This window comes from Babesia microti, chromosome I (assembly GCF_000691945.2).
Source record: "Babesia microti strain RI chromosome I, complete genome".
In the NCBI taxonomy this organism is placed as follows: domain Eukaryota; phylum Apicomplexa; class Aconoidasida; order Piroplasmida; family Babesiidae; genus Babesia; species Babesia microti.
In genome coordinates, this window is record NC_027205.1 from 462,293 (window position 1) to 487,020 (window position 24,728).

The window sequence follows — 24,728 nt, forward strand, 5'->3', positions numbered from 1 at the left end:
GAACCTAACCCCCACGTTACCTATGTTACTTGTCGTACACACGGCACATTTGCCGTACAACAAATGCTTGTGTTCATGTTTTTATGGAAAACCTTTAAATATTTGCATTTTTTCTAAACCAATTTTTTTGCTATGGAAATAATGTATCAGTATCGCAATTGTGTTCATTTCACAATATGACATGGTTATACAAACACTTCTTAGTTTGGATGTGTATTAAAACTCCAAATAATGGTATCAAGTGCCATTCTTTTCGTCTTTTTATGTTTCACTGATAATGTGATTGGTGAATTCCACTTGAAATTTATCGGCCCAGCCCTTATAATTCGGCACCTACCTACACTCACCCTCACGCATAACGACATAATCATAGCAACGCAGCAAGGTGTCTTGGCCAGGTTAAATGGTGAAAATGGTATGTAATGGCTCACACAGGAGATATAAAATGGCGGAGACAGTTAATCCGTAACAATGGTATTATTACTAAGATGCAATTTGTGAACGATGTTGGTGGCAACGGAGTGGTTGCATGCTCAGTGCAATTTATGGAAAATGCGAATGATTCAACGCCTAATAAATCTCTCGTGATGAGCGTCAGCTTGTTGGCAATTGATGATGGATCAGTGGTGGCCATTGAAGCTGACGGGTGGGATTATAACGACGGTATAGGTGTTCCGTCCCCCGTGATTTTCTCTGACAATGGATTCATCACAGAAGTCGCTGACTCCACGCAAAGGGTCAAAGATTTTTGCCTGCTTTCATATAGGCAGAGTATATGGCTAGCAACCCTTAAGACTGGGCAATTAGTGTTCACCCATTGGAAGGGTAAGGAAAGGATTGAATGGGTGGCAGATCCCACTACATATGGGGAGAACGCCATATTTACGCTAATATGTCCTCAGTATGGCAATAATAAACACAAACACAAATTGAAGGTACATTTGCTGGTGCAGAGAATGGTCAATACAAATTTTAGTACTTATTTCCCTGTGGAAAGTATTGTAACTTTGGAATGCTCACCAGAGGAATCGATGGTATATGAACAAGTAACATACATTAGCGACAATGTAAATATTCCAAGTGAGTACCTCTTTTTATCGCAAAAATCTCAAGGCCAATGTCTGGCACAACTTGCCACTATCTCAAGTATATACCACCTAGATATATACAGATTAGATAATAATAGCAACCTGCAGTATTACAGAATTGAACTTGGCGGTCAGTCTATGAAATTCACACTGGACAACCTTGACAATTGCACTTACACTCTCCTGTCTCAAGCAACGATGGATAAACATTTAATTGCAGTTACAGATGATGGCGCTAAACACCTCAAATTGCCACAAAACTCAACTCCATGCTATTGTTTAGATGAATTAGTCTATGCCGTCACAGTCGATGAAGGTGGTAAGAACTATGTCTTGCTGTATCAAGTGATGCAAAGAGTTAAAACGATTGCAAAATTTGAAACCTCCAACAAATCAAAATCCATCAGCGCATGCGCTATAAATAAGCTGCGGTGGCACAGTCTGGAAGGTGGAATTGGCAATCTTGTACTACAATTTGACGATCAAACTTTTCAATCTTACTTTCAAATGAAGTTTAAATTTGAGAGGTTCGAATCTTTATCCAATGTCGTAAAGACGATAGATTTGGGCGATCAACAAAAGTATGTGGAAAATAAAAGGGTATTAGATTGGTTCTTGTTTGAAACGGAAATTATAAGATTATTATACAGAATGGTTAGGAACATATACTTATTTCTGGCTAAAATACTCCCTTTTGTTGCATTCAAAATCATCAGACCCATCCCCTTCACCAAGTCAGTGGATCCACTAATGCACAACCACAAAGATACTACTAGTCAAATCTTCACTTGCGAAGATTTCCTCCAGTTCCATAACACACGGTATTCGTGTATGTTAACACTCGGTAAATTTGATGTATCATGTGCTGTGACAAATAGTGACAATGAGAGGATCGGTAGAAATGTAAAGTTCTGTGGTCCATTTCACCACATCATGTACCAGCTTTACAAAGTGCACAGTTTGAAACGAATGGCCACAAATGGCTTCACTTTATCCGCCAAAGGTGATAGTGGCATTGTTTACAAAGATATACTCGTCTGTTTAACATCCAACAACATGATTTTTGGTATAGCAAAGAAAAGTGGTGATATTTTATATCACATAAATTTGAGACTTTTTAATATTGATGGTCAATTTTCGTCCAAAAGTGTTGATAATGAAAACTTGGTGAGTGTTATATCACTGGGTGATGGTACTTTGGCGGTCAGCAACGGTGAAAATCTGTACTTTTTTAATGGTGCAACCGGTCACTTAATTAAAGAGTTGAAATTGCACTATGAAGTTACCCATTTGCAACTTTTGTCGCCCATAATTGAGTTGATGTCTATACCGCTCCTATTTGCATCTGATGTCAATAAGTTTGCTACACTCATCCCTCCTCCCGATGGCAACAAATCATCGCAGGCACATCCATATATGACACAACCGCAAATGATACTAATTAACAAATGGATTGAGGAAAATGTGACAGTAGTGAAGCGAGACGGTGATCACATCATAGGTTACACGCTCACTTATAAGTCAAGCTATGATAATTTAAATGGGATGGTGCACCTAGAGTTGACTGTCAAATGGAGTGTGAGCTACCCGGCCGCCGCTAAACGTATTGTAGCAATTTCAGTGCCCAGTAACCAATCTATGAGGGGGTACTGTGAATTTAATAGCGATAAGACCTTCTCACTCCCGTCCTTAAATCCCCACTTGCTCTACATCGTATCTATGGACACTAAAGCGCAGGAAGGGTGTGTATATAAGGAGAAAATGCTTGATGTTTTGGATGCGTCAAAGGGGAAAATTGTAACTTCAATCATTCTAGCACAAGGGGCCAGTGAACCCTTCAAGTTACTGGTAAGTACGCAATTAAATAGTCGACGGATAATCTCTTAGCCCTGCATTATTGGAATGCACAATTTAACCGACATGAGCTGCTAGTACTGGAATCATACAATTCACACGGTGATCTGGAAATATCGTCACTTGTATTTGGCGCGCCATTCGGCGTTAGCGCCATGTCAGTCACCAAAAGTAGATTGTCCGTGCTGGGAAAAAAGTTCATTTTTGCTCTATCGAGCGGTCACTTTGTGGTGTTTGATGAGTCAATTATAAATGCTAGGAGGGCTGCTCCTAAAAATCTTTTAACATATTTCTTCGCATCTGTCCAGGATAAGATCTTGCCCAACCAAGTGTTCCCTAGGATACGCAATAAGGTTGCAAAGGAAGGTTATGTCAAGGACTACGAGACGCTCATTGGGTTGGAGAATGGTAAAGTATTGAACCTCTTTGTAAGTAAAGCTGTGACATAGCTACCAGAGTGCAGACGGATCGACAGTTACTATTCAAATTGCCCGGAGACAGAATCACATTTTGCAGCTTACGGCCATGATCTGGCCTATTTCACCCTAAAAATTAATAACACTAAGGATGAATATGTATGAATTGGGGTGGAACTCACAAAACATTTGCATGTATTTTTGTGTGAGTTACGATTTTTTAACCTAATACAATTTTGAATCGTTAAATTTTGTTCTCACTGGCAATCATTCTTACAGTATCATTTAGTGGCCAATCGCATATTGACTAGTGGTGAAGTTCTGTAATTGAGGTGATTGGTTAGAATTTAGTAAAAACATTAATGCCAGATATATGTGATGCAATTGTAGCATCGGTCACAAATATATAATTAGTAGTTGCCACAAATACAATATCGAGTGGTGTGATAGAATATTCCCAAGTTACATCTTGTAAATGCTTTGTACCAATCTATGGGCGTAACATACATTATCACATAATGATATTGATATATGTACGCAAATTATTTATGTACTGACTATTTAATAAATGCTCTACATTAATAAAAATATAAGTATACATTGATATGAATATGGAAACGTTGTTGCTATGATATAAATTGTATGAGCGCGTGAATTGTGAGAGTATTTACATGTATATTATTGATGATAATATTTGTTTTTACATTTGAGTATTGTGTAATCTGTGATTTGTAACTTTTATTATGTGATATGGGTTTTACATAATTTTATCAATATTATAGATACATAATTTGTATATCACAAGACATAATTTATGAGTGACAATTAATGTTTGAGAATATGATATAATTAGAGAGTACCAAGGTGCTTGTATATCTATTTATATGTTTAATAGTATTGTTTGCAAACATTTTTAATGGATTGAGTTTCAATTTCTTCCACAAAGACTTGGTATGTCACCATTGCCATTTTGTGGAAAGATTAATATATCATAAATAGTATCAATTACTTTCGATACAAATATACATGAATCCTATATAATGTTATTTTATCTATTTTAATTGTATATAATGGGTAATCTGATATTTGATAAATTTTCAACTAATCATGCTGGAATTTAATGAGTAATGATTTTTTGTAGCTATTTCAATTAACAATGGATGGATGAGATCGTCATATAGATGTTTGGAAATTTAACAAATTTATTGCTTATAATGGTCCTCATCGAAACCAATTATATGCTCACTAAAATGAACTATTCTATATTAGAATATACAGCTATATCTATAGATCGACATGATCATATTAAAACAATGAAGTTAATAATTCTCAAACATTTACAAGAAAAACTCATATATGGATATAATAGTAGATTTATCCGCATTGTATAGCGGTGTTTTATAAGTGAATTACTTGGGATACAATTCCAATGGAATCTCTATTGTATAACACTACTTTAGCTCTGGATGCAACTGCCTTATTAGTTTTGATATTTACAAATTTTTTATTATAATAATTTGTATACTAGCACATATGTTTTGCGTAATATTTTATAAGACATCAATATTATAATCATCTTCTTCATCAACTACATTATAAGGTTATTATTCGTATCTAATATATAGCTAATATATGATCTCCTACTGGAAAATTCAATTTTAAAACAAGTTAAAATAGTAGGAGTGTCGTCGTTGAAGGTGATAGTAAAATTATGAAAAAAAATGAAGCTAAATTAATTTTATTCTTTAAATGCATAAATAATAATAGATGCAATATGCATTCTGTTATATAATTTTAAGTCTATTTTTATCCTTCTCCACTGCTACTTTTTAGAGAGTATTCATTACCATGCCAGAAATTAATTGTAAAAAGTACCTCTTATCAATGATTATAGCGTTTAAATTGCTAAAATTATTTTAATGATCAACTAATCAAGATTCAACCTATAATTCATATGTTGACATAAAAGTATCCCTGATATGAATATATCATAACTGCATTTGTAAACTTGATAATTGGAAAAGAGGATAACCTATCACTAATATATAAACTTTCATAACTACATCAATTCATTTTTTCGATGAAGATAGCAGTGTTAAGATAAAAATCTATCCATTAGTATATAACTGCAAAAACAATTTTATTGCCGTTGCTATCATTAACTATAAAGTTATAATGATTAAAATATATTATGTAAAAAGATATGTGATACATTCCTTTGTGATTATTTATGATTGTAAATTCATGTGTACGGGAATTAATTTCATATTTGATGTTTTGCTAATTCATTAAATGACTAAAATTGACTTATATTTATATTAAAATCTAGATTATATATTATAAAATTGATCGTCTACATAGATTCATAAATATATGAGCAAATTGCAGAAATGTCAGGTAATTAGTATTAATTTGTTATCCTTTAATTGCCAAATGTAAATTGTTACTTCTCCATCAAACAGCATTTCTAACAGTTGTTATTTTCCGCTACTCCCAGATTCACTTTCAATGTTACTGATAACTATATAACATTTGACATAGTTATTATATCAATTTAATCATTTATTTAGTTTATTTTCAAAATATTTTGACATAAAATTCATAGATTTATTTCTATGTCCGAATATGATTTCATTAAATATTTAATAGTCAGTGTTATTCAAAGTAACTATGTGATAGACATTTTAATATATTAAATATGCAGAACTGAAAACATACATTCATAATTAGTACTAAGAATATCTGTACAATATATATATATATATATATGCGCACAATATGTAAAATAGTTGCTATTAAATATATGATTACATGCTATATGTGTGTTTGAAGTAAGTGCTAAATGACGATTTCGTATAATTAAATATATTTTAATGATGTAAAACTAGATTCATAATCTAAGTATTATATCATATCACATGATTCCGCGCCTTAAAAAGTATATTAATATATTAAACCAATGTGACTTTCAATCCAACAAATTTATTGTATAATAATGACTACTACATGAAAAGATGTTATTCGACTAGGTTTGATATATTTATAATATTAGGTACATGTTGTAACAATAAATTAATTGAAAAACATCGTAATACAAATAAAGATTGTTCGTACATGTACATTGTGACAGTTTAATCTGCAATGTTATTAATTATTACCTTATACTGAAATTTAACTAATTCATATACTTAAAAACGATCTATATGGACTAATATATATTTGCGTAAAAATGAATTGTCACTAGTTACTATATATTCTAGTTAATCTACTTTAGAGACCTTCCAATGTCATTCTCGATAGTTATTTACAATAAAACATACATATTGTGATTTTTAAAATATTTAGAATCTTTTTATATTCTTATCTTTATTATTCACAAGTTGGATATTTCATCCAAATCATTTATTGAATCTGGATTATTGTATGAAATCGTGCAAAAGAGCACAATTATACCCCATCTCCTTTATAATTTTAAAGCTGGTTACTTCAATTCGTAGTTTGATCATTTCTTTTTTTTAATTTGGAGCATAGAAGTATGTGGATTTGGCTGTCAGTAATTTGATGAGTAATGTTAATGTAGATAATAGAATAATTCCATATAATATACAGTATCACCTAACAAATTTATATCCTCATCAAATTGAAGTAATTGATTACTGTATGTAATGAATTATATAACATTAGCATTGTTAAAACATTCATAATTTCATAAATGCCTATAATGAAAACCTATAATTTTTATCTTTAATCGAATCGTTTGCATTGAAATTAAATATAAATTAATTTAATATCATATTCACCACAATTACAAGTTGTTTAAATTACTCCAGTTATTGTTTTTACTTCGATAACTGTAACACACACATACATACTAGTATTACATAGTATTAAAGTATTTATGATTAAAGACTTAATTAATTCATTTTTATAATTAATATTCACTGTTAAGCAATTTAATCCATTACCTAATATATGAATTTCCTTAGTATATTATGATAATATGAAATATTTAATGCCAAACTATTATTATCACACTTATATTTTAACTAAAAAGATAAAATGTAAACTATATCATTATTATAGAATAGAAATTGCCTATTTCAACGATAAAATACTCGCATTTAAATAAAATTCACGCTGCTTTGTGAACCTGCTATTTATATTGGAATCTATTTGTAAGGGATAATCTCTATTATAATTCAACTAAAATAGGACAATTTTCGTCTATTAGTTACCAAATAATGTTAAACAATCGAATAAATTCAAATCAAAATATACAAAGGCACTTATAAAACAGATTATTATGGTACAAAAATTTTCTCTACATATTCCTAAACAGTTAAAAAAATTGTTGAGGTGTTAAAATAAATGTAAGATACTTGTAAACCGGAAAAATTCATAATACATTAATATTATCAAATTTGAATTATATTAAAAGTAAGATGAAACAAATTCGCATGTAAAAATAATTGATGTATACAACATTAACTAAATGGTATCTATATTTATTATATTACCACAAAAATGTAAGTGATAAATGAGTTTCATCATTTTCACAACATATTTATTGTTGTGACTAGCATATTCAATGGAATCATATGAGATTCATACTATTTTGCACATATAACAGATACGACATTTGTAATACACGACAGTGAATTTATCCTTTTAATCAATACCACCATATGTAGATATAAATTAGTAATCAATACTAATTTGTAAGGTAAAATGTATAATCAATGATATTGTCTATATGTGTGAATGTAGTGAATGGAGCTTAATGTGTGGCGCTAAGTAATCCTTACTTCTGATGCTACGAAGTCCATACTTTTACCTCAATCCAACTGTTTTAAATAAACTGTAATTTGCAACGCATTTAGACTTCCAGGTACATTCGTCAAGGGAATTCTTTTGGAGCAAATTCCCGAGAAGTTGAGGGAGAAGGATGTACTGATAGATACATTTAAACAGATAGTACGTTTATTTTCATCAGGGACTGTCCTTTACAGATGATAAAATTCATATTATGAAGAGTAGATTAGGGAGAAGTATGGGTAGAGCTATCTTGTTAACTGATTCCATGGACAATCAACCGACATCTCTTAAAAATGACATTGAAAAAATCGCAAAAATCTTACCAGAAGGTTGTAAAGTTACTTTATGTGATAAACATCATGTTAGAATGTTTGCAGAGCAGTAAGTTAACTCATTTACATTAATTAATTATAAAATTAATCAACAATTACTAATAAATACACGATCTAAATACATTTAATATGATTACATAATACCCTTCCTTAAGTTAGGTGTTATCGGTTTGTATATTTATCGGAAGATTTAAGGAGATTGGCACATCCTGATAATTTACATCGCATCGTAACTATAACCCCGGTACCAAGGAGTTACGGCCGTTACGAACTGGCAAAGATAATTTGTGAGCATACTGGTGTTGAAATTGTAACAATTATTTAATTTAGTACCCAGAGAATGCGATTTTTAGATTCACAAAATCTGGCTCACAAGATACAACTGCTTGGGTCATCACCAATAGTGTTAAAGATGCAAGTCATATTATATCTAAGTTCCAAGAAATAGCTGTGCCTGAACAGTACCAATATAAAAGTTTAATGGGAACAACTTTTCTTTACGCATGTAACACACAATTTTATTTAGCCCGCTCGAATTTATTTTTAACTCACGAATCACTTGATCTAATACCTAGGAGAAGCAAATACCAGATTGCAATTTTCGGTTGGCATGATGATGTAAATGAAGAGGAGATTGAGCATTTACTGCGATCTTTGAAGTTTTATCCGAAAAAAGTGACAAAAGTACCAATTAAATTGCCCTCAGCCACAGAAGGAAACGATTCTATGGTTATTGTCGAGTTTGACAGGATGAGGAACACTAAAATTGCAATGACCCGGTTGCAAATGCTCAAGAAACGCTGGAAAATATCCCCGACTGCAAATTTTTATGCCTATCCTAAGTTGGTAAATCACAATCCACTAAGGCTGATGTACATTGGGAGGGTGAAAATGAGAATTCGGATGAAGATGATGCAGACGATTCGGATTTGGATGAACCAATTGACTATTAAATATACTATTATTATTTTCAATTATTTGGCAATTATGTAACTACGAGGTTACCAATACATATATGAGTTTACACAATATACACAGATATCAATTACTAAGTTTAAGTTATGTAAATTGCTGATTTGGCGAATGCGGTATTTTGGCATGTTAACTTACAAAGATTTTAGCAATGCATAATATTCAGTGTACAAATTCACTAAAATATATTATTCAATTATAGACACAGTTAAATTAGGAGAAAATATTTTATAAATCAATTTCAAAAACTGAAATACATAAAAATACACAATTAAAAATTGTCAAATAATACATTGAGAATTATTTCCATAGCAAATGGGTGGTATAAGTTGCATTTCCCGAAGAATGCGTCACATTACAAATTGTAATACACACACTAGTTATAAACTTCGTTATTTGAATATTCATAGAGTATGTTATTGACCTTTTATTTGCTTAGAATTAATTTTGCAAATGGATTTCATCTTTATACTATACTGGATAAGCCACACATATATACGTTGATGCTAACATCACATCCAACTTATTTATGTAGACTATATAACCTAAACAGTTCGATTAAATCATTCAAATAAATCAATTCCTATTAGTCATTGCAGAATGCGCGTCCACCAACATGTATACAATGGAGTTGGTTTAGGAAAACTCTCCTATTCCGATCGATGGATCAAGAGGTTGGAAAGATTCGGTGAGAAGGCTAAGTATCCACCGCCACCAAAAATTCCAGAGACACAAATATACACTCAAGATGATATAAAGGGACTAAAACCAATAAATCCAGTTTGGAACACCAGGCGTTGTGGCGTGCTAGCTTACAAGTTGGGTTGCATGTCTCTTTGGGATGATTGGGGGGAAAGACACGCAGTTACTGTATGCCAAATTGACAGATGTGTCGTTTTGGAACGGCGAACAATAGCTACTCATGGCTATGAGGCAGTACAGTTGGGAATTGGCTATGGACCAGTGTCTAAACAGACTAAGAACAATTTGGGCAGATATATCAAATTAAATGTGGGCGCAAAGCACATTGTTAATGAATTTAAGTGTTCTTCAGACTGTCTATTACCTGAAGGACATTATATGAGCGCAAATCACTTCACACCTGGACAGTGGGTTTTTGTTAGCGGATTTAGTAAACCAAAGGGGTTTAAGGGTGCAATGAGACGTTGGGGTTTTGGTGGTCAAAATGCTAGCCATGGCACCGAATCCAAGGCGCATTCAGCACCTGGGTCTATTTCACAAGGTAAAAGCGTTCACATTGTATGGAAGAATACCAAAATGGGTGGACATGTGGGCCTCGAACCACGTGTCAATAATTGCAGAGTCTTCCGCATTGAAACTCACAGAAATTTATTGTTTCTAAAGGGTGTAGTACCTGGTTATGTTGGTTCAGTTGTAAAGATTAAGGATGCATTGGGCAAAACATGGCCCAGGAATAAGGGGCTGCATATTCACTATCCCACCTTCATACCCCATCCAGGTAGGCCCTACCCGGTTACGGTACAGGAAAAACCACCGGAGAAGGATCCTTTCCTGTTTGATGAATTGCCGATGTATGATAAAACGTAGTTTTCCAATATATTTTTTAATTTTAACCCCCACATTGATCCATTGCTATACAATTAGAAAGTCCCAAGTACCTATAGTAAAAAGGGTGTACAAGGGCCCCGGTGCAAAAGTGGCCAAAAGACTCAAAATACAGTATGGTCTAAACTCTGATTTTCAAGTCCGCAACCTGAGGAGGTATCTCAAGAAGTACAAACGTGCGGAGGAGAGGAAAATCAACTATAAGAATCTAAAACTAGAATCTAAACGTTGTATTACGGATAAAAGTGTTGGTAAAGCTAAACAAAAGTACACAAACAATAATCTAGAACGTCTGAAGGACTTAAGAGGCGTACAAATGTGATTCAAGATAGCCCCTTTGGTAAAATAACTATCAAGGGTCAGTTAACCTCTCCAACTGGAAAAATCAAATCGCATGAAATATCGCAAAAAATTAACTCATCTAATAAGAAGTGTAAGTTATACATCCAAAAATATTTCATAACTTTTAAACCTAATCTAGTATCACTGTCTAATATCAGTTTGGACGTGGCAGGGGAGATTCACAATGGCACAGCCGCTGGCATTAAAATAGGATCATTTGACCATTCTCAGATAAAAAATGTCCACTTTGTGGGCAGTTACTTCCATACAATGGATTTACCTGCCTTGGGCCTCGCCGAGGTTTGTTTGGTAGGACCCAGCAATGTTGGTAAATCATCCTTCATCAACTCAATGCTGAACTATGCCATTGGCACTAATGAAACAATTGCTTATGTCAGTAAGACACCTGGATATACCAAGTCTATCAACTTGTTCAAACTAACTGATAGGAAGGGGAATGGAATAATAACCTTAGTTGATTTACCTGGTTATGGGTACACGGCGCTAAAGGACCCAGTGAAACTTAAACAGATGAGAAGTTTCTTATCAGCATACATTAAGAGAAGGAATGAATTGAAACTGATACTATTTTTGGTGGATTCAAATGCGTTGACCAGTAACGATGTAAAGGTGAAGGGGCTTTTGGATAACTTATCATTGCCACACTTGACAATAGCTACTAAGGTGGATAAGATACCACCTACAAAAATACCAGGGATGTTAATTACTGTACGAAAGACTTTGAACATAATTTCACCATTGCCTGTGTTGTATTCCAAATATTTGCCCAGTAATATGTAAGTCCAAATAATATTAATAATACTGGCGGCAAAAAATGTTAACCACTTATTCTAAATATATTATTACTTATATATTTTCGCTAACAATTTACGGTTCAATATTTTAATGCACCATAGTTACAATACATAATGTCATATTGCAATTTATTATTGCGACATATAAAAATACTCTCTTCACTCGCTAATTTAGGTATTCAATATGGAAAGCAGCTTCACTGGCTGCAGATGACGCCTATGAACAATCAAAGATTGGACTGTACGATCACTTCCAAAACGCCCAGACTGAAGATTCTATGGACATATTCGTCAAAGAACAATCAGGTGCCTCGCTTAAGGAGTTAAAACGCATCATTCTGAACAACTACAGCCTTCTGCCGGAGGTAACCCGCGAGTTACTTAGAGCTTGAGAGGAACTAGTCTTGATAACATGGATAGGGAGGGCCTTTTGGGTCTGCTCAAAACAATTACATCAAAAGCATCAACACTTCCCATCAAATCCATTGTCTATTGACCCAGTGTGTTATAAGTTCCCGTAAATTATTTGTAATTTACTACACAATAATAGTAGATGCAGTTACACAGTGGCCGACAATTAGTGGATATAGACCGAATACTATACTAAATAGTTAGAGGGGGTGGGGGCGTTACGATCAAAATAATTAAATTGCAGTTATAGCCCAAAGAGCCAGCATCCTCCACCAATGTCTTAGTTCTTTAAGTATTTGAAACGAGTTAAGTAAGTTTCTACTCAACACTAATTAGCAATATTTTACATTTACTCCTTAAGCAGTTATAGCATTCAGCGCGATCAATCTGTAAAATGGATACATGTATCCATATCCCTTGTAGATGACTAATCTGGTAATATGTTACGGAGGTCCACAGGTTGAAACAACACCCCATCGGCTTTAAAAAATTTGTTCTGGAATTCCACCCATTGCAACCTCAGTGCATGCAAATAGCACTCCAAAGAGTCCATGCACAGAATTATCAGCACCGTAACAATTGTGAAAAAGATTGACGCAATGAACAACAATAGTGACGTTACAACGATATTATCAGACATATTCATTGAATTCAATATTATTTGCTTGAAGAACACAGCGGATAGTTGTTGATGAGCCAGTGACAATGCCCACAAACGCAAATAAGATGCCGTGTTACTAACAACACCCAATCCAAATTCAATCGTTTCAATCAATTGATGGATAAAAATGTCTGCAACACTTTCCTCCTCGTGTTCAGCCTCTTCAAAATTAACCCCTCCTCTCTCCATTTCGACAATTGTTTCTTCAATGCTGGGAGTTCTCCTCTTTTTAGATCTATTCAGAATGTAGTAGTACAGGGGTTTTGGCAATAACATTAATGGCATTGATATCATGCATAATATCACCACAATGTATTGCACAACCTGTTGACTGGGATACATCAACTCCTTGTCACTCAGTTTCTTGAACATATACATTTCGATAATTGTAGTGATTATGGATGGCTTGTTAAAGGGGGTGTCTATTGGCATAAGCCATTTATATACAATCAAGAAATCCATGTACCCTACAAATGCCACCAGTAGCAGTAATTTAGGGAGGAAATCGAAATAGAAATTCAATTTATTGTGGAAATAGAATGCATTCAAACCATGCAGAATCACTCCCAAAAGCATGTGAAAGAACCCCACAATTACAGCAAACTTCATCTTATAGGAACTAAGCATGGCCTGCTCATTCTCAGCCCCTATCCAAGCCACATCCAACCCGAATGGGATTGGGAAATTATCTCCCATAACCATCTTACCATCTTTCTGAACCCACCTAGATTTGATTAGCCCAATTGGTAGCGATAATGCATCGTTGTAGGCCAGCCCACAGTAGATAGCAAATAAACCCATTAATAGTATCATATACCGACCACGGAATATCATGGCAAATAAATTATCATCTTTCGCGGAAAATTTTTTCTCAATTTTGTTAGCATATAAGATCAAACCCAATCCAAATAGAAATACACAAATCCCGTGAGCTAGGTCCCCAAACATGATACCGAAAAGGAATGGAAATGTTATCGCTGTAAATGGCGCTGGGTTAATTTCCCTATATCTGGGAATGCCATAAGTATCCACTATACCCTGGAAGCAATTTAAAAATGCGTTCTCTTTGAACCAAGTGGGAGGTATGGCAGATGAGATATTTGTATCTGCATTTTCACATGTTAATAGCAATGCGGAAACCCTATCATTACTCTTTAGCGACGTCAATACTCGCCGAATATGCTCCTCCTCTTCCACAGGGAACCAGCAATCGGCTCTAAGCATAACGTCACTGCCCTGGAAGTGGTTTAGCACATAATACAACAATTTCTCCTTTTTACAAAAGAGGCGCCATTCTTCAATTACTGAATTGCCCCCCTCCCTACTAGTTTCCAATAGACATCCAATTTCCTCAATAAAATAATTTTCATAAGCTGTCAAGGCCCTCTGCTTATCTGCTATAATCTCATTTAGTTCAGAGCTACGTTTGACACTCTCGTCCACGTCTTTTACCCATGGAAATAATTCGGCATTGAAAGCTGTACAGAGCTTCACAATTTTATTGTACATCAATGAATGCTGGGATATTTGGCAATAGACAACAAATACATCCAGCCCATCCATAGCATGTTTCCCTTCCGTAGAATCCATTACAACATCCTGAAATATAGTGTAAGCGTTGCCTCTCATGGCTCTAAATAGTGCCCTTGAAAAGTTAGCTTTTGAAGATGTAGGAAGCACACCTGCTACATTTGAGAATGTTAGGTTGCATTCAATTGATCCCTTACCCACAAGACCTTGTGTTTCAGATATTTCGTACGAATCGTCGCTAGAGCATACTTTTATGCTTAGGTGTTTTTGGGCCGCCTTCATGACCGCCAGTTCCCGATACGCCTGGTCTAACTCGTCCATCAGTATTTTATTATTATTCTTAAATTTCACAAATTGTTCATATAGTTTAAGTAAACTTTCCTCTACCTGATCTAGTTTACAGAGATGATCTGTTTTGAGGAATTCGTCAATATTGCTTTCTACCAGTTTACCTGATGCCCCAGGTAGGTTGTGTATTTCTTGGTACAAAAAGCGTAGAATGCGTTCCATGTTATCCAAACGTTGTACGTATTGCTTGTATGGCCTATCCATGCTGCGTTCGTTCATATCAATGAATTGCATATGCGTGTTTCTGCTCAGAGTGTCAATGTATTCCTTGGCCAACTCGTGCGGTAACACTAGGGTACCAAAGCGCATCTCCTCACTTCTCAACATTCTACTAGCACGAATTCTTCAACATCAAAGTTAATACAACTTAAAGATCAAAATGTCAAATTATATGCAGAAATATCATTCACAACCACACCCTAGCTTACGCAATTAACACACTTGAGAAAGCAGATAGCTAATTGGAAGCTATGGTATGCAAGTTTCAGCCACTCCTCAATACAATATTTGTGAAATGCAGCTGCACCAGTGTTAATTGTGATAACGGGCAATGCTGAAACTAGCAGTGAGCGTATAATATGGGCTTATCAGGCCCCATAGGCAGCACGTATATACAAGCTAACTGAACAATGTTGTAATATATACTATAATTAGGGAGAAAATTCCCCAAATTTCCTCATAGTTACTGACTTCAAGCCTCACTGCTTAACTCATGAGCTATTTCTAACAGATCTTCCGCCGATGCCATTTTCCCTGGTCTTTCGCTCCTAGACAAAAATTCGGCACCCAAACCGAGCCATCCAATAAATTCTTCAATTCCCTCCAAACTCTTAATATTACAATTAACAATCCTTCGCCAGTCTTCCCTATTGGCGTTTAGGCACTCAGCTAAGGTTTTAACATACACATCTGTACCATTGAGATTGGTTATCATTTGGGCGATTATCTGATTCTTTATGGAAGTTAGAAATATCTCGGAAACAGATGCAACTCCATCGTCGACTCGATATCTTTTACTGGCCTCACTAATCACTTCTTCACACCGTTTCACCAAATACCTATCCAAAAGTCCCTTTTCACAATAGTCCCATAGCACACCAAAGAATTGATTATTTTCGTACAAATTATCACCATTAACAGTTGTGAGAGCTGCTGAAATTAGTTTTGACAATTTCTGGTCAGCCGTATCTTTCCTGAGTTGGTTCACCCACGGCCCAAGATGGGTGGCTATCCATGTGATACGTTCCAACGACTTGGTATCGGCTGCACGTTCGTAAATGGTTATAGCCCTGCCCAAAACCTCCTCAAATAGGCCCTCATCTAAAACTAATTGTTTAAAAACTCTCATCTGTGAGTCATTAAAGCAACAAAATATGCCTATTAGTGGGTTTTCACTTTCCCTTCCACCTATATTATTAATGCCCTCCTGATCAGCAGAAATGCCATTTATACTATCATTAGCTTCATTCTTGGCTACGCCCTTTTCTAGAATTTCCAAGCATGACCTCAAACAGGCCACCTTATGTATCAAATGCCTGTCAATGAGATATTTCCCTGTTACAAGATTTTTTTGAGGCAAATGTTCTATTTTAGGGAATGTACTATCAGCATAACTTTCATTTGTATCTATACTAATGGAATTAACGGTTTCAGACTTATGAATCATTCGGTTTGCCTCTCGTAACGATTCATCAATGGAATATTTGTCATGTTCGTTGGTTATGGAGCTATTAAGTAAGTCATTTTCGTAAGAGGCTAGAGGGTCCAAATTTGACGATTCATTTTCCTTGGTAGACAATAGAATATCTGTATAGTATAGATCTTCAACTAAGTTAGCATTAGGTAGTGTACTCGGTGTATTTTTGACATCAGAGAGTGGATGTGTTTCTAGCGACGGAGACGTTGGATTGTCGATTAAGCTTTTATCGTCCAAATCAAAGTAATTACTCTTGCTTGATATTCCCAAATCATTCAACTCCTCTACGCTAATTGAATGATCGTCGCTTGGTTGATCAGTAGTGGCACCAGTAGGTGATGCTACATTATTGCTGGGCACTTTGTATTCTTTTGGTAGCTTGTACCAATATGTAGAGTTATTTTCCCCAATATTTAGTTGTTCATCGATACTAGCAGCAGTTTTGCGTCTAAATCGCGCGAATTGAATACCATTAGCTGAGATAAATGTAGATTGCGTTTGTATATGGAGAGATTCCAAGACACAAAACGTCGATAATATTATCACTAGTGTCGATAGTAACATCAAAATCCATATTCACAAAGTATTACTAACGACTCAGGTACCCTCAAGATTTAAAAATATGTTATACACCAAAATCTACACCACACATTGACTAGTCGTTAGCTACGCCATGAGCACTGTGGTTACAAAGCAGGAACCGTGGTTGCAGCAGGACTGTCCAGCGGAGGAGAAGTTTAATCCAAATAGTATAACTTTATGCAAGCGTATAGTTGTTGGAACCTATTCATTCCCCCTGGGTGTAAATGTAGGCAATTTCTAAATTAGGAAAGGAGGAAATACGGAACTATGACTCACAAATGGGTTTGCTTATTGCGATCACCAGACAATGAGAATATGTCCCATTACATACGCAAGGTACAATTTGACCTGGATCCTAGTTTTCTAAATCCTCGTAGAGGTAATTACAATGGTGTGACTTAGTATTAACAAGCATGCCTTATGAAGTGAATGAAGTGGGCTGGGGAGAATTTTTTATTACAGTGTCGATTTATTTTGCAGATGAGACATTGGATCCTGTGAAAATTGTACATTTGTTGAAACTAAATCCTCCAGATGCGATGCCAGATAGGCCAATGTGCGCGGCTAATGAGGTAATCACTCGCAATATTCAATTTCACCTTGTTTCATATTAAAATTGCACAAGATTTCACAATTTTTACAAATACACAAACTTTATATCACGCATTCCTGTTGTTATATGCACAAATGTTAAATAATTACACCCACAAAAACACGTTAACATTTAACTAATTCTATTGTCATCTTCACTATAAATATTCAGTGCCATGTGATGTAGACACACGATGAAATTGTATTTGTAGATCCTTCGGATCAATTATTCCAGAAACTGCAGACAAGCACATACGACATAACTGAACCCAGCATATATCAGCCCTATTGTAAACACAAATTTATTTAGTCTGGGACTATGAAAAGAAGGCCAGAGACGAAATGTGTAGGTACATTTATTGCCAATCTTATCTACAAGCAGAGACAATGGGATTGATGGCCGAAGCTAATAATCTCTCATCGCAAATACAGGCCTTACAGGACCGTGTCAGTTCTATTTACCACCCAAAGCAGGAAAATACAGTGCAGCTAAAAAATGAACAATTGCCATCTTTGACAGTACCACAACACACAAATTCATTGGGAGATCCCCTAACAAATTTGCAAAATGTATCCAATTTGCCAGGGACGCTAAATACAACGCTTACCAATCCAACCAACACTAATCAGCAGCCACAAAATCCCATGGGCATTGATAAGCAGTAATAACACCACTAATACTAAGAGCTATTGATTGTCCAATGTACAATTAATTTAAAGCTAACTCTCAATGGTTCAATATAAATGGCGATGAATTTTATGTTAGATTACGCACGATAATTGCTTGGTGAAGTGGAGACTCATAAATTTATAGTACAATTCATGAATTGTACCATTTTTATTGAGTGGAGTGGTCCCGTAATAACCCAATGCAGAATCGCGCACATTACACCCATCGTTATCAGTTGCGTCAGTTATTATATTAGGTAGTTCACTGTAACCAATATTCTTTGTTTGTTTATTAGCAAACAATCTGTTGTATAATTGAGTATTTTCACTGTGGTTATTATTATTGGGGATTCTCTCATCCAGTAGCAACTTCACTAGTAGCATTGACGATGTTAAAGGTCCTGAAATGAACACTTTATTTATAATTTCAGAGTTTATTGCTTGCTTTATGGGATCTAGTCCAAATATCAACTTATACACATCATCAATGACCCAATTAACATCCTTAGCAACGAAATTTAATACAATTTGACCCTCCATATTGTAAACTGTGACAAATGGAGCTCCACTAAGTTCAACGATTCCGTTAAAACAATTCAACTCATTCAGACTAAATTGATCAGCCCTGGTGGTACAAGTGTCATTTAAGGTGTGAAATGCATTTACGGGCAATCCCAATCGAGAACATTTAAATGAACCATTTGAGCGTTTGGTAGCCAATTCTGAAATTGGATACAAAGATAACTTCAAGGACATCCTATAATAATCCAATGACTGCCACTCATCATAACTTGCGATACATACACAAATACCACTTTTTCCAAACCTGGCTGCCCTGCCTGATCTATGTAAAAATGTTTGTTTGTTAAAGGGTACATCTAAATTGACCACTAAATCTACCAACAACGAATCAATTCCTCGAGAAAGAAGGTCAGAACATATGACAATTTTACATGAGTTATTGCGTAAATTTTTTAGGCACCTCATCCTCCCTCCATGGCTAACTTTTGAGCTAGTATAATCGCAATAGTAACCCAAATTGCTTAGATTGTTAAATGCATTAATTGCATCGACAGATCTATTGCAGAAAATTATTGCTTGCTTAAATTCCAGTGACTCCAACACATGTAACAAGCTTTTAAATTTATCACGTTCATGCTGAGATAGTTTAATGAAACAAAATTTTATGCCCCTAAGCACTGGCGATTCATCCTCACATTTCGAGTGTCTAACAAAAGGCAGACATGTTGAAACACTTATTAATTGCCTATCTGGCAGAAGATTCGCTAATTTACTAGCAAATTGAGGAAGAAGTGTAGCAGATGTGGCAATCAATTGCGTATATTCTGTGACTATTTTTGAGATTACATAGGCAATTTGATCTTGAAATTGGTCATCCATCAACATATCCACTTCATCAAGCACTAACGTCTTAATATAACCCATTTTTTCAATAGGTTTTAGTAGAGCCAACAAACGGCCTGGTGTCGAGGTAATTATTTTGCATCCTTGCGAAATAACCTTTTTATCCTTCTTAAGAGATTTGCCAGAGGTGGAATACAAAGGTTTGATGGAATTATCAAGCAAACTTGTAAACTTTACTATTTCCTGATGAATTTGTACCACGAGCTCCCTGGTTGGAGCGATTATCACCGATAGTCCAGTATCGTCTATTTTAGATAAAATGATCAATATAAACAAGAGTGTTTTACCAGTACCACTTTTCGACTGCACAATCAAGTCTATATAAGTATTATGATTACCCTTAGCATCAAGGCCTAGGGGTAGACCCTTGTATTGGATTGGCGATGGTCTAGTAAAACCCAGAAACCCTATTATCTCCAATAATTTGGAATTTAAGTTAAAATGGGCAAATGTTTTATCTAAAACTTCGTCATTACATACGTCTTCACCTACTAAATCATCACAAACGGCTTCATTGTTAATTACATTCATGTAATCGCTGGTAAAGTGTCCATTCATGACCAAATCGATTTAATTACATAACCAATGTAATTATAGTATTAAGAATTTGACAATTGTTTAATGAATTAGAAATTAATAGCTTGGCACTGGCTTGTCAGTTATATAGCCACATCACAATTATTAGACTAGAGTTGTGCAATGAGCGTACCCAATCTAGTAAGACCTACCCATACTACTGCGTATAGCGGTACCACTGGTTATTCCAAGGGTGATTATCAGAAATGCGGGCCTAATAATATACACAATATTATTTTGGCTTTTGCCGTCTTCGTGAACAACACCGCTTATCTCATCTATAACTACTTGTCCTGGATTGTTTTGAAACAATTGGCTCTCAAATTAGTTGCAAAGGGATTAATAATTATGCCGGTCAGCAATAATTTGGTACTATATTGTCTAATCTCCTTTCTTTCCACATACCTTTGGGGTACCTTTTTAACCCAGGGCTTTGAAATCGATCCATTCTCAAATGTGATCTCGTATATGCAGAAACAGATCGGGAAAGGTATCTCCACTCAATAATTTAGACGAGATGGTCTACAAGATTTTAGGAAATTTATTATCTGGTGTACCACTTGGCTATACACACAAGCTAATTGGCTACCACCTTGGCCAGACATTCAATCCACTTAGGGATAAAATTTTTTACGCCATTTCCGCCGGTTTACTCTCTATCTACAAATCTTTTTTCACAATTTTGTTCTGGTCCTGGTTGCCCGCTTCTCTCAAGCAATCATTCATTTCACTGGCAACATTAATCTTACACCCTTCCAAAACGTGCTCCTTCTTCCCTTTCTCAAAGAGTGAATCCAAGGTTAAAAAAACTAATTCAGGATATCCACCTATCACTTTCTACATTGATTGATGTGGCGTTAGTTGAATTTATTGCCAGTTTTATAGTGTACTTGGCAATAACAATTTCAATTCAAAATTCGGAACCCAAACACATGTGGCATCTCATTAACGCGACAAAACGTATGGTTACCTTTATAGGATACTCAATACTCTCTCCTATAAGCGGTAAGTACACATTCTAAATGTACCATTACTAATCACGGTTCTGTATATAGTTTGGGGCTTGGGAGTGGCTTTATGTGTCCTATACCCATACCCCACCGCTTCACCACTAGCTTAGCTTTTTCCGATTAAATTTGGTGAGGTGTGGGGACGTAATTTTGAAGTTTCCCTCTAATACATATATTTTCTACAAGCACTACATAACACTAATGGCCAAATGGGCGATTGCTATGTTTTTTTGAGGAAAATGTTGAGAATTCTCTTAAAAATGTCTACTGTGAATATAAAAATAAGGCTTCAAATATTTGATAGCGTAACACAACAACGTGTATTCATTTGTGTTTTTGGATTTTTTTTCTGTTGCATTTCCCTGCCCCCCTCAAATTTAATATTATTAAAACTAACATAGACGGCCCTGTTTACAATGCGTCGGTAATAATCGGCATGGCAATAGGATCAACTGATTTGAGTTATTTGGTGATAAAAATTGTATCAAACTTACTTGCAGCAGTCGCTTGTGCTAAGGTGTTCAAGCCGCCCAAATCACTTCATGATAAGGCAGCCAAGCCTCACGAATGGCCCAAATCGGCCCTCGGCAATTGTTGCTCAAGGCTCGAGTTGACCATAGCCAATAGGAAGGCAAACTAGCGAAGGCATAGTGATAGCTGTACACCATCACCAACTGTAATTTGAATTTGCAAACAATAGTCTGGCACATATTTTACCTTATATAGTGATGAATGCAAAAATTAAAATGTGAGCGTTTTCAGGCGCGATTGTGCGATCTTCTGACCCCTACTAATGATGCACTAATGCTTTAGATGTATGTGTGTGAAATTCTACCCAGATAGTGGTATTATCCCTGTTTGACTATTTCAATGGCAATCGCTGCGACAATGTTGGTCTTCAAACGCAAGTTTCTTCGACTGGGACAAATTTGAGAAGGATTGTTTGATATTCTTCTGCAGGCGCTTACTATAAAATTACGTTTATCCCCCATTTCTATATCCTTTTCTGTGTACAACACCGTTCACAGTTTTATATTACTAAAACGAAGATTAGCCTAAGGTTACTGGTCATTTCTTCATTACATGATCCATCGCTGTTATTGTTACGGCCTTATTTTCTCATCTATCAATCCCGTTACTGACTGAGGGCCCATATCCTCAAAATTTTTCGCTCAAATGATCTTCGTATTAATTATTGCCAGTTTTCACAGTTTATACAACTTCTCTTCCCAAGGTTGATGGCTTTTGATTTCATTATTGCGGAGCATTCCGAAATATCGGACTCTATCGAATCCAGCGTTGCCTTCAATGCCCTTGGCATACTGATTGTTGACATATGTTTGGAGTTATCATTGTAATTGAACAAAAGTTATGATTTGAATTCGACGAACTTGTTTTATGAATTTATGGGAAGATGCAAAATATTGTTTTACATCTATAGCCATTCAGTCAAACCGGGAATTATTTGTTATATTGCATGCCTAATGACGTGGAAACTGCGCATATATAGCGCAAATCGCTCAGAATGGTGCTTATTGTGATAATTTTGATGTAATTGTACAGTCATTTCTGCGATTCCTTTGATATATATTATTGTGACCAGAAAGTTTCCCTTTACAATGATACGACACATGCCCATCTGTTTAAAGGATATATCTATTAATCCTACGAAATTACTTTATTTATACTCTGAAAATTCTAAAGATATGTACATAATCAACTCATTCAACTCTTATACGAATGTAATATCCTTTATGGCATCGGGCTACTTCATCCTATCAAACTTTAATCTTGTATACTCCTACGATCGCATTATCGTCTTCATCATCTACACCCTACTTTATTACTCCATTTATCAATGATTTTTTCAGGGCCACTTCATAGTGTGCTTAAAATTCTTCTTCTACTATTCATAATCATTAATCATAATCAAATTACTTATTGTTTCTGATTACCCAGGTCCATGTTCATGCAACTACTCAGCAAGTATTCCAGACAGTTTGCTTACTTACTACAAGTTCACCAGCAATAATGAACTGGCATTAGAGGAGGTGATCAATGGCGGAAAATATAACTAGGCAGTATAACAACGAATTTTGCAACCTACCCAGGTAGCGTAGTTACACGTGATTAGTTAATTAGTACCTATTGAAATGGAGAAAGCCAAATTTGAACCAATTAATTCAATTTTACTTCATAACAATGTTTCATCTACGTCCACTCGCAAATGAATAATATGTGGCCTACTTCACCATTAATACACAAAGTGATAGAATTTGTTGATCACTAATATTTAATTGCATTAAATATTAGTTAACTAAACCATACATCATATTCTGAATTGTCGGTTATACAGTGAATTCTTTATAAATAATAGATTATTTTATACTATCTGAACTGATTACGTAAATATTTGATAAAATATATATTAGAATAATTCAGAATATCCAAATATGTGATTCCAAACAATAAATTTCCATATTTACAATAGATAATTGGCCGGTAAACTAAATGTACACGACACAGTACACTCCAATAATTCAGTTTTGGTATAATGGTTGTGAATCTTAGATTACCTTTATCTAAATTGGATAATAACTATCCACTATTTACCAAAGCATCATTAACCATGAATTAAAAGTCAATATAAAGTATCAATTGCATGCTATATCATGTTAAATATGAAAAATATGATGATTTTGAGCGTCATTGATACCTAACTTTAACAACATTCCCATCTATATAACCCTGAATGACCATTAACTTACATGATGCAATGCATTTCGAGCTTCTTCAGCTTGATGTTTATCACTGAAGGTCACAATCGCCTTAAATCCGCCGTTCTAAATATGTTAGTATTAACCTGCGTTTCATTTGTAATAGTTGCGTTCAAAATTGTTCCGTAGTTACTGAATATTTCTATCAAGTGGTCATTTGTCACGTTTGGTGAAAGGGGAAATACGATCAAATTGTTGGATTCCACCATCACAGCCTTCGATGCTAAGACT

At 35.0% G+C, this 24,728-nt stretch overlaps 11 protein-coding genes across 11 annotated transcripts; 7 read left to right on the plus strand and 4 right to left on the minus strand.

The window, feature by feature from the left end:
• Nucleotides 232–3,523, plus strand: BMR1_01G01280 (hypothetical protein; the record flags this gene model as incomplete). Its single annotated transcript, XM_021482268.1, has 4 exons — nucleotides 232–415; nucleotides 436–2,936; nucleotides 2,957–3,370; nucleotides 3,392–3,523. 4 exons carry the CDS (start codon nucleotides 232–234, stop codon nucleotides 3,521–3,523), a joined length of 3,231 nt encoding a protein of 1,076 aa, XP_021337376.1.
• BMR1_01G01285 (conserved Plasmodium protein, unknown function) lies at nucleotides 8,169–9,458 on the plus strand (the record flags this gene model as incomplete). The annotated part of the gene is given in 7 exon segments (XM_021482274.1): nucleotides 8,169–8,218; nucleotides 8,239–8,332; nucleotides 8,352–8,554; nucleotides 8,665–8,815; nucleotides 8,836–9,010; nucleotides 9,032–9,351; nucleotides 9,372–9,458. 7 exon segments carry the CDS (start codon nucleotides 8,169–8,171, stop codon nucleotides 9,456–9,458), a joined length of 1,080 nt encoding a protein of 359 aa, XP_021337377.1.
• On the plus strand, nucleotides 10,078–11,046 carry BMR1_01G01290 (large subunit ribosomal protein L3; the record flags this gene model as incomplete). Its single annotated transcript, XM_012791879.1, has 1 exon — nucleotides 10,078–11,046. One exon carries the CDS (start codon nucleotides 10,078–10,080, stop codon nucleotides 11,044–11,046), a length of 969 nt encoding a protein of 322 aa, XP_012647333.1.
• BMR1_01G01290_2 (Probable GTP-binding protein EngB) lies at nucleotides 11,018–12,717 on the plus strand (the record flags this gene model as incomplete). Its single annotated transcript, XM_021482283.1, has 5 exons — nucleotides 11,018–11,331; nucleotides 11,352–11,497; nucleotides 11,546–12,203; nucleotides 12,397–12,586; nucleotides 12,607–12,717. The coding sequence occupies 5 exons, from the start codon at nucleotides 11,018–11,020 to the stop codon at nucleotides 12,715–12,717; spliced, it is 1,419 nt and encodes a 472-aa protein (XP_021337378.1).
• On the minus strand, nucleotides 13,060–15,498 carry BMR1_01G01300 (V-type H+-transporting ATPase subunit I; the record flags this gene model as incomplete). The annotated part of the gene is made up of 1 exon (XM_012791881.1): nucleotides 13,060–15,498. The coding sequence occupies one exon, from the start codon at nucleotides 15,496–15,498 to the stop codon at nucleotides 13,060–13,062; it is 2,439 nt and encodes an 812-aa protein (XP_012647335.1).
• A 364-nt stretch (nucleotides 15,499–15,862) lies between these two features.
• Nucleotides 15,863–17,431, minus strand: BMR1_01G01305 (conserved Plasmodium protein, unknown function; the record flags this gene model as incomplete). Its single annotated transcript, XM_012791882.1, has 1 exon — nucleotides 15,863–17,431. One exon carries the CDS (start codon nucleotides 17,429–17,431, stop codon nucleotides 15,863–15,865), a length of 1,569 nt encoding a protein of 522 aa, XP_012647336.1.
• On the plus strand, nucleotides 17,541–18,706 carry BMR1_01G01310 (YEATS domain-containing protein 4; the record flags this gene model as incomplete). Its single annotated transcript, XM_012791883.1, has 5 exons — nucleotides 17,541–17,675; nucleotides 17,696–17,828; nucleotides 17,852–18,021; nucleotides 18,228–18,330; nucleotides 18,351–18,706. 5 exons carry the CDS (start codon nucleotides 17,541–17,543, stop codon nucleotides 18,704–18,706), a joined length of 897 nt encoding a protein of 298 aa, XP_012647337.1.
• On the minus strand, nucleotides 18,803–20,692 carry BMR1_01G01320 (DEAD/DEAH box helicase; the record flags this gene model as incomplete). Its single annotated transcript, XM_021482307.1, has 2 exons — nucleotides 18,803–20,451; nucleotides 20,473–20,692. The coding sequence occupies 2 exons, from the start codon at nucleotides 20,690–20,692 to the stop codon at nucleotides 18,803–18,805; spliced, it is 1,869 nt and encodes a 622-aa protein (XP_021337379.1).
• Nucleotides 20,834–22,360, plus strand: BMR1_01G01325 (conserved Plasmodium membrane protein, unknown function; the record flags this gene model as incomplete). Its single annotated transcript, XM_012791885.1, is given in 4 exon segments — nucleotides 20,834–21,200; nucleotides 21,223–21,509; nucleotides 21,529–21,715; nucleotides 22,122–22,360. 4 exon segments carry the CDS (start codon nucleotides 20,834–20,836, stop codon nucleotides 22,358–22,360), a joined length of 1,080 nt encoding a protein of 359 aa, XP_012647339.1.
• A 979-nt stretch (nucleotides 22,361–23,339) lies between these two features.
• BMR1_01G01335 (hypothetical protein) lies at nucleotides 23,340–23,582 on the plus strand (the record flags this gene model as incomplete). The annotated part of the gene is made up of 1 exon (XM_012791886.1): nucleotides 23,340–23,582. One exon carries the CDS (start codon nucleotides 23,340–23,342, stop codon nucleotides 23,580–23,582), a length of 243 nt encoding a protein of 80 aa, XP_012647340.1.
• BMR1_01G01340 (hypothetical protein) lies at nucleotides 24,427–24,706 on the minus strand (the record flags this gene model as incomplete). The annotated part of the gene is made up of 3 exons (XM_012791887.2): nucleotides 24,427–24,468; nucleotides 24,489–24,563; nucleotides 24,584–24,706. 3 exons carry the CDS (start codon nucleotides 24,704–24,706, stop codon nucleotides 24,427–24,429), a joined length of 240 nt encoding a protein of 79 aa, XP_012647341.2.
• Nucleotides 24,707–24,728: the final 22 nt, after the last annotated feature.